The 10,000-nt window shown below is 46.4% G+C and overlaps 1 protein-coding gene across 4 annotated transcripts in view; it reads right to left on the bottom strand.

Moving 5' to 3' along the window:
- The window catches only part of hmbox1b (homeobox containing 1 b), a 23,770-nt gene that overhangs the window by 633 nt on the left and 13,137 nt on the right, over positions 1-10,000 (bottom strand). The window contains exons 5-10 of one of the 4 annotated variants that reach the window (XM_062550176.1): positions 7,556-7,709; positions 6,751-6,833; positions 5,710-5,805; positions 5,098-5,192; positions 3,988-4,083; positions 1-995 (exon numbers count right to left, since the gene is read on the bottom strand). The exon at positions 1-995 is cut by the window's left edge and continues 633 nt beyond it. In XM_062550176.1, coding sequence (XP_062406160.1) covers positions 846-995; positions 3,988-4,083; positions 5,098-5,192; positions 5,710-5,805; positions 6,751-6,833; positions 7,556-7,709 — 674 coding nt within the window. In that variant the 3' untranslated portion in view covers positions 1-845. The remainder of the gene's footprint in view (positions 996-3,987; positions 4,084-5,097; positions 5,193-5,709; positions 5,806-6,750; positions 6,834-7,555; positions 7,710-10,000) is intronic. The other 3 variants (XM_062550178.1, XM_062550177.1, XM_062550179.1) reach the window with 3 other exon arrangements.

The following is a 10,000-nucleotide window of genomic DNA, read 5'->3' as shown; positions in this document are numbered from 1 at the left end:
TAGTTGTTCTCAGTGTGGTACCTGCGTCTGACCCCGTTTGGGTCTGACCCGTCCGGACCGCACCTGAAGGTACGTTCCCCACCAGATTCTGAGGGACCGGCTTCTTTCATAGTTCTCCACCTGAACCACACAGTCCAAGAGATTCCGGAGGGAGGAGGAGGGAGCACTTCGAACACCACAATGGGACGCTCCGGGCTCTCAGTGTTCAGGGAGTCCAGGATCCCAACAGGTAAAGAGATGGGTGGGAGGGGGGGACCCCTTCCCTCATCCACCTCAATTACCAGCAGTCCTCAGTCCATGGTTGCGGTCCTCCCTCTAGCCACATCCTTTAATGAACACGAACACACAGACCCATGGAAGCACACGGTCAAGGATTTAAAAAGAGGTACACGAGAGAGCCTTCTACTCTACAGGTCTGACGCTGAGACTGAAGAAGAGGTACAGAGTGTGTTTGGAGGTCCTGCAAGTGGGGGAGGTTGGTTCGGATAAAATGCGAAGGAAACCGAAGGTATCTGGGCAAAAAATATGGCTGAAGTTTTCCGTCCCTACTCCTCAAAGTGTCTCTGCAAGTGACTGGAGAGAACCGACATGTTACGAGATACGGTTGTTGAGAGTCGTCTGAGAAGAAGAGGAGCAAACAGTGATTGGGTGAGTCCAGGAGATATGATGCTGCTTCCAGAGTAGAAGTGGGGAAGGGGCTGGGGTTTAAGCGTTGGTTTGGTCATTACAATAAGTCTCCTCCACACACACACACACATACACACACACACACACACGCACACACACAGATTTTCAAACGTAGACTTCCGCTGACCCCTCCCCTCCCCCGTGATATTGCATTCAGCTCACTCGTCCTCCAGCGCCTCGGTCTTGATGTCACTGGGGACTCCGCCTGCTCCGGGCCGTGACAGGGCAAGGATGGTGTGATTGACAGCCGCCATCTCCACCGCCAGCGAGATGGGGTCCTGGTGGTCGTTGTGACCAGCGGCATCGTCCTGGAAACAGAGGACAAAAGTCAGGCGTTGGTTGAGTTTTTTTGACAATCAAAGGGGATAGGAAAAAGATATTTAAGCAATATATGACATGAGTGGGAGTGGTGTGGGTTGCTACGGCTGTAATTCCAAAGGTAACTACTACGACCATGGGTGTCACCACGACCATGGGGGTCATATTGGTTTTATATAAAAGTTCCATTACCAACATTTAGTTTAAGAGATAGATTTAGGGATTTGGAGAAAGATTTTCTATTATTTGTTTAGATTTTTGTTCAATCATCCTGCGCCCACAAAAAATAAATAAATAGTTCTCTGACTGCCAAGCAATGTAACACACTCGAAAGTCAAGTTCAGCTTGTGTAAATAGCAGCTTGTGCAAATAGTAGTCTAACTTATACTACCTACTTGTCTGTATGCATATGTAGGTTGGGTAAACGATTTGGATTTCTCCCTGCAGCTCAGACTGGAAACCTGCACATCTATCTCCTGTTTCCTATCCACGTTTGCTGGGTCCAATCACAAACAGGCTTATCCACCAGGCGCATCCTGATCGTTGGTCTGATTGGCTGAAGGACTATTCAAGCGTACCGAGTCATTTGAACTATGCCCATTGATCACGCCTCTTACGCAGTAGAAATAAAGCACTGACACACTAGACTAATGTTCAATCCTAAAGGATTGAGCTTAGTATGGTGATAGCCATAATTAAATTGAACTTTCACCTTCTCTTTATTCACTCTCTTTTTTCACTCAAATGTGACGTTATGAAATCGCTGCTCTCTCGATTTGAATGATTGGACTGTTTGCATTGGGTGATTCAATATGATATGCAGAATGATCACTGGCTGCAAAACTAAATGTACAAAGGTGCTATAAATAAATAAAATAAAATAATAAATAATACATTCAGTATGAATAAATCTGCTTTGCTTTTGCTAGTAATGTATAGTGTATGGACAAAGTGACTGACCAAGACAGTCAAAAAAGACAAAGGAATCTGCCAACATTCCAATGAATGATGTAGTTAAAAGGGAACAATCATACATCACAACATTCCGCTTAGGTCACAAAGACGTCTAGGCAACATGATACCAATAGAACATAACCAAGTGTACAGATCAAAGATTCTAGAACAGAGCTAGAATCTTTGGTACAGATGCTCACTTGTTCACACATTGGTTAAGAGATTGGTTGATTTTTGATATACTGGTGATATTATGTGGTTTACTTGTTTTTTGACCTGCTGCACGGCAGGACAGCAGCAGGGCGACAAAGATACAAGTAAAACTATCAAAAAGAAAGTTAAGAAATACAAAACGGAGGAATTGAGGAGAGAACTTAAAACCTTGGGTGTTGTTGTTGACGAAGACAGTCACAAAAACAAAAGGAAGAGAAAACGAGAACTCCGCAAACTCCTCATCAGGAAACTACAACAGGTAGACTTCAAGACGGCTGAGGAGAGCAAGGAGCGATGCACTCTGAATGGCCATATTCCTGAGGATTTCCTCAGGGTCATAAATGACCTGGATGCCTTTCTTGACAAAGAGATGGAGGAAATAGAAGCCACTGAAAAGAGGGACACTGATGTGAAATTTGTGATGAACAACCTTTTGGATGCAGTCGAAAGCATACATGGCTATGATAGAAAAGAGCTGGAGACCGAGAAACAGCAGAGGGAACATGATGTCCAAGCCGTACTCGACAGTCTTCTGGGTGAGTAGAAGAAATCAGCTCACAGTGAATATGAAAAGTAGACTTAGTGAAATCACACTTAATCCCAGGCAACACTGATGGAGCTCACATATTAACATCTAAGCGACTCAGCAATGGGTTTTTAATGAAACGTTCCTCATATATTCTGCTTCAGGTGGAAAGGAAAAGGAGAAAGTGTTGAGTTCTTGCAGTGGAGACCAGAAGGACTAGATGGCAGAAGAGGAGGTCCATTTCTGGACAAGGACAAGAGGAATCCTTACTGGTCCATCCCCAGGAGGGCGTTTCAATTGGTGGATCGACACAGCACAATTAGGACTTGTGATGGATTGACAGGGACTTCAAAGAACACCAATATCATGACATTGCTTTCTATGTCTGCTGCTTTTATTAAACACCTTTCTTAAATCCACTGCAAAGTCTGATCTTGTAAATTTGTGAAAGTACCATTATTAATACTACTTAACTACATAGATAGTATACAAACACAACCTCTTACTCCTTTCATATGGGTTGTAAAACATATATAGGATAGATACACTTGAGCATAACAATATAATGTTTTCTGTGATACTGTATGGATTCTCAAGGACACTACAATAGTTAAATTAATGTTTAATTCCCAAACCACTAGATAGCTGTGTACTAATCCATCTGCAGCCTGACTTTCTTTGAGGCAACATAACATCATACACTGAAAAAGGGAAGTAGCGTAACAGCACAGTGCCAACATTAGCATCAGCACAAGATATGGCCTCGCATGGTACTACAATATGTGAAATCATAACCGTAATAACTACAGTCATTTCCTGTATATTAGTCACATTGTGTATAAGCTGCAGGGCAGTGTTTTATGCAAGTTAAAAGAGATAAAAACATATTAACACCATATTAGCTGAACCTGAGTATTAACCTCATACAGTAGCTGAAGAAATTGAGCAAAATCAATGTATAAACCGCAGCTAATAGTTGGGAAATTATGGTACACACACATCCTTGCCAAACTGTCAGCTCTGGTCACATATTTCCTCAAGGTTGGAGGTCACATAGATTTAAAATGAGTGTACCTAACTTTCTCATTTGACTATACTCTGACTACTTAAAACTTCAAACTGTGTTCTCATTCTCTGGTAAAAGTATTGATTGATGTAGTATTATTCATTTCTACTAAAGCTCTCCTCTATGCTGTAGCTTGAATGTTATTCCTCATATTTTTTATAGATTTGGATAAAAAATAAATGAATGAAAATGCATGATGTGGGGACGGGGAGACGGTGTTCACCTGTGTGGGAGAGGTGGGTTCCAGGCGGTAGAAGCCAAACGGCCGGGTCATGGATCTCTTCTCAAAGTAGGGGACGTCACAGCCCTGCAACGACAGCTTTAACTGAACATGTGGAAACGGTCCAACGCGGGTCGGGCTCACTGATTCATCACACACACACACACACACACACACACACACACACACACACACACACACACACACACACACACACACACACACACACACACACACACACACACACACACACACACACACACACACACACACACACACACACACACACACACACACACACACACACACACACACACACACACACACACACACACACACACACACACACACACACACACACACACACACACACACACACACACACACACACACACACACACACACACACACACACACACACACACATACAAACGCAAGCAATCCTCCTGGCCTCTAGCTAAATGTCTGCACTCAGATGGCAAACCCAAACCATTGTGGGGACATCCTGCACCCCCCCCCCCCTCCCCCCCCCCCCTCCCCCCCCCCCTTGCCCCCCCGCCACCCCCCCCCCCCCCCCGCCACCCCCCCCCCCCCCCCCCGCCACCCCCCCCCCCCCCCCGCCACCCCCCCCACAGTTATTGATATAGGATGAGGAAGATAACATCTTGAGTCTGGAGTAAAAAGATACTAATCTTTTGCCATTTTAGTTTCCCAATGAAAACAAAGAGGAACAATCCAACCTTGAGGAACAAATCCTCACAAAGAAATACATATTTTATAACAAAAACACATAAGGCACAATTGTTGGCACTATTCATTGTGAAACTCGGACAGCATGCCAAGTTGTGAATTGTTATACTTTGCTTTACTAATCTTTACCCGGGGCGCAAATAGACGTGGAGAGTGCTGAAAAGAATAGAAAGAGGAAAGAATACCATCTTAGCTTAAGCAGCACGAAGCCTATGTTACATCATTGCCAATGATCCTTATGAGAGAGGGAGAGAGGGAGAGAGGGAGAGAGAGAGAGAGAGAGAGAGAGAGAGAGAGAGAGAGAGAGAGAGAGAGAGAGAGAGAGAGAGAGAAGCACATGTGAAAGGGTGTTATTATGACTACCTGCTCGGCATAGTCGTTGCCGTCGATGTCGTCACTGTTGGAGTGGCCACCAGGGCTCTGGACGTCGATGCCATGGCTCTCCAGGATTGTGGCTTCTTAGTAGACACACAAAGGGTGTTATTTCACACTGGGTTCCTACACATCTTATCATGTCAAAAATTCCATACTTTTTCCACACTCAAATTTCCAAACATCTCAGTAGATTTTCTTGACCATGTGCTTGAACATTGCGGCCACTTCTGGTTCGGGATAACTCGGTGAAAACAAACGCATGGACAAACTAAAGTGAATTAAAAAAATGACACTCAAATATTCGTCTATTTAGTCGGGTTAATTTTTCAATGAGCCAGCTGGCAGATTGTTTGGGTACCCACTCAATCCAGCCGTCGTCAACTTCAAACTGTAACAATCTATCTAGCGCATCATAGTTTTCAATGAATAAATACAACCACAAGGTTTTGTTTCCACCGAGCGGAGCGCATAGATAGACAATGACACACAAAAACATGAGCACCATGTCTCAGTGTCTGCTTGTCTGTCTGAATCAGTCAAGCAGCAACGCCCTCCCCGACCACAGAGAGGCGCTATTGCCAGCGAGTGCAGGCACATTACCAATGTTGGCACGTCGCTTGATCTCCTTGCGGCGGTTGGCAAACCAGTTGTACACTTTGAGGGAGGTCACTCTCTCCAGGTCAGAAAGCTTCTTCCCTGGGGGGGGGGGGGGGGGGGGGGTAGTGGGAAGAGAATGGACGAAGACCACTCAATTAGAAAGAGAAGTAAAACACACACTCTGTATGTCCTGAATTCACATTGATGGCAGATAGGTGAGATTCCTGTCAGAGCCCAGAGTATCTCAAGCTGACGTTCTCCTCAATCAGATCCCAAATCAAACGCACCTCACATTCCCCTGCAGACTTTGGCTGAATACTAATGCTAGCCTGGGTGTTCCCATGCTGCCTTGCGTGCGATTTGATTCACGCTGCTAAGGCAGCCTGGAAACTACCGCCCTAATTTATGCCCAGGATAGGGGACCAATCACAGAACACGGGGGAAAGCAAGACGATGATGAGCTATGCACAGACGCATTTAATAGACATCCGTGGCGCCTAATAAACGGATCTCGGCATTTTCTTTCAAATACGAGAAAATGAACGTTTGGTTCCCAGACCACGTCTCATTGAGAAGTGGTGGCGCTAGCCAGGCTATACTAATGCTACAACTGTAGCTCATTAGCTTAAATGTTAAACTGCTAAATGCTAATAGCCTAATTGTTATCCTTTAACTGTAAGTCGCCTTGAATAAAGACGTCCGGCAAATGAATAAATGTAATGTAGATGTACCGTAATTTCCCAACTGTTACTGTTACGTAAGTCTGTGTATGAAATGCGCTATATAAATAAACTTGACTTGACTTGACTTGACTTAACGATTAGCCGCAGCTTATACATTGATTTTGCTAAATTTCTTCAGCTATGAGGTTAATACAGGGGGGCAATTACTATGGTGTTAATATGCTTTTGTTTCTTATTAACTTGTATAAAACATTGTCCTGCGGCTTATACACAATGCGGCTAATACACAGGAAATGACTGCAGTACTGGAGTTATGGTTATGTCCCAGTGAGCTGGTATGCTGCTGATTGGTAGAACAAACCTGGTTTCTGAATGACAGCGTTGCAGGCATTAGCTATCTCCTCCCGCTTGGCCTCATCTGGGTACTGGTTCTCATTGAAGTAACTGGATTGGACAAGAAGAATTAGGAGATTACAGTAACATGCATTAAACACATTCCACCAACGCAAACACACACACACACACACACACACAAACACACTCTTGCTCATCACAGGTACAGTAAACATTGGCCTTTCTACATTTGAGATTTCAGACAAATCCAGTTCTCTGCACTCATTCAGTAATGGCAGCCTTCTTTTTTAGCGATGAGTGATGAACTTCCTTTTTTTTTGTGGATCTCTGGCTCTCTCTCTAGTCTCTTAAGTCACACATAGACACTTTTCTCTCAACACAAATACTGGTGCCAACACCATTTCTATCATCCCCCCTTCTATCTGTCTCCTCCACTCCCTCCTCTCCCTCCCTCCTTCTCTCTCTCCCTCTCTCCATCCTCGCCTCTCCATAATGGCGAGACACTCCTTCTCTCCCTCCCTCCCTCTCTCTTTCCCTCCATCCTCACCTCTCCATGACGCCGAGACACTCCTTCCTCCAGGTGAAGTGGCAGCTCCTGCCTCCTCCTCCCTCCTCTCCTTCCCTCCTTCTCTCTCTCCCTCTCTTCCTCCTTCTCTCTCCCTCTATCCATCCTCACCTCTCCATGACGGCGAGACACTCCTTCCCTCCTTCTCTCTCTCCCTCCCTCCCTCTCTCCATCCTCACCTCTCCATGACGGCGAGACACTCCTTCCCTCCTTCTCTCTCTCCCTCCCTCCCTCTCTCCATCCTCACCTCTCCATGACGGCGAGACACTCCTTCCTCCAGGTGAAGCGGCTTCCTCGGCGCAGACGGAAGCTGCCAACCGCCGTGGTCAGGGGGGGCGGAGTCTGACGCCACTCGATCTCCTCCAGGGACATAGGGGCGGGCCGCATGTTCAGAGTGGCACCTGTCAATCAACACAACAACGTATGCTTAGAATGGCACCTGTCAATCAACACATCAATGTATGTTCAGAATGGCATACCCAATACCCAATACATTTCCAATACTAAAGGCCAGTCCACAGCAAGCACTACGACAACTGCAACTATAGCGACATGACTGTCCAAACTGGTCTACAATAGGAGTCTCTCTCATGAATTCTGATTGGCTGCCGTGTTTCTATCGTTCTCAAACTTGCTCTGGGAGGACACTGAGGGCTTTTTCTCTTCCACAGCAGTAGGTGGCAGCAGACTGACTGACTGACTTGCTGGCTGGCTGTCTGATTGTCTGACTGGCTGCAGCCGGTGCACTCTGGAGGAGATGAGTGGCTGCAGTCTTCTATAAATAACCCTCCGAGCTGCTGCTGCTGCTGCTGGCGGAGTTCCGCAGCTCTCCCTGAAGGACGTGCCGCAGGGAGAGGGAAAAAAAAAATCACACCAAAAGAAGAAGAAAAAACGAAACGCAGAGTACGAGAGGACAGCAGTGGAAAGATGCTTTCATGTCCCTGTTCGTACGTCTAAAACTCTCTCTCTCACACACACACACACTTTCTGTCCCACTGCACCCATCGCAGAAGAATTTTCAAAAGCACCACAGATGTCATCGCAAACACACTCCTAGAAACATCTCTTCAACACTCCATAAGACATGTGGGTGCAGAGTTCCTCACACTTCAACTGGAACTGTCATACAACTTACACACACACACACACACACACACACACACACACACACACACACACACACACACACACACACACACACACACACACACACACACACACACACACACACACACACACACACACACACACACACACACACACACACACACACACACACACACACACACACACACACACACACACACACACACACACACACACACACACACACACACACGACGCCTCCAAGTTGGAGAATCGGATCTAGTGAAACCTATATCTAGCGTCAGATTCTCTGGTTCCCAGGGTGCTGGGCATTTGACAGAGATGCTCACATCGTCGTTCTGTCGATCCGCCTCAAAGCTACGTCCCGGAGACAAAGTGATCATCACTAACCTAGAATTGTAAATCTGCCATGTGGCGGATGTCCTCAGTCGTGCAACAGTGGATGTGACCATATATGGAGATCCTGGGAGCACGGCCTAGGAGCAGAGAGCCTATATTGATACATAACAGGCCAGGCCTGTGTGTCTGCTACATCTGCAGACCTGGAGGCACCGAACTCCCAATCGAGCCTGAGGCCCTATGGCCTGTTAACTAGTAAACCTGTATCTAGCTGTTTACATGGAGCTCACCGAGGGGAAAACCCAACCGCCACATCTGTGTGTGTGTGTGTGGGTGTGTGTGTGTGTGTGTGTGTGTTCTCAATTAGTCCGTGCACGGTCACACCCGGGTCATGTGCGAGTGAAGATACATCTGGACAAGACACACACACAGAACACGATGGATGTAAACACACAACACATCAGAGAGTACAACACTCCGTCCAATCAGAGCTCCACATTAACATTTTACCTCCTTGGTCCATGCAGTGTTTTCTCTGGCTGGCAGACACCTAGCAGAGTGCCTACCTCTGTGTAAGCAACCAAACCAGATCCAGTCCAGTCAGACTGCAATGACTTTCTCACAAAATCCAATCGCTACCCTTACTTACATCACCACCCAAACATCTCAGCATGTTGGGTGTGGGAGAGGAGAACAGCCTACACCCATGATGACCGTAGAGCTGGGACAGCTGGAAAACTCAACCCCCCCTTGGTCAGACAACGGTCCCTCTTATGGCCTGTGCGGACGACACGATTTCCACCTGATTTTGCCACGATTGCGTTGCGGCCGTCAAATTTCCATTGTCGTGTCCGATTATTCAGAGTCGGGAACGACGATCGAAGGAGGAAGCTTCTAATGTGACATGAGAAAAATAAAAAGTGTAGTCTGTACAGGCCATTACTCCCTTCAGCTCCAGATGACCAGTGTGTGTGTTTCCCCATGGTTTCTAGGGCGGACTCGTCTGGTTGCTAGAGCGGACTCATCTCAGTGTGTTTGGGTGTGAAAGAGAACAGCCTATGCCCATGATGACCATAGAGCTGGGACAGCTGAAAGACTCAACCCCCCTGGTCAGACAACCGTCCGTCTTACTGCCCTCAGCTCCAGATGACCTGTGAGTTTTCCCTGTGGTTTCTAGAGCGAACTCTCCATCAAGAAAGCCATCTCCTACCAAACAGGGCTCCGACAAAAAACAGATGCAGAGGTC

Source organism: Sardina pilchardus, chromosome 12 (assembly GCF_963854185.1).
Source record: "Sardina pilchardus chromosome 12, fSarPil1.1, whole genome shotgun sequence".
NCBI lineage: Eukaryota > Metazoa > Chordata > Actinopteri > Clupeiformes > Clupeidae > Sardina > Sardina pilchardus.
The sequence above is the reverse complement of the archived record's forward strand: the minus strand, read 5'-3'. Positions and strand labels throughout refer to the sequence as shown.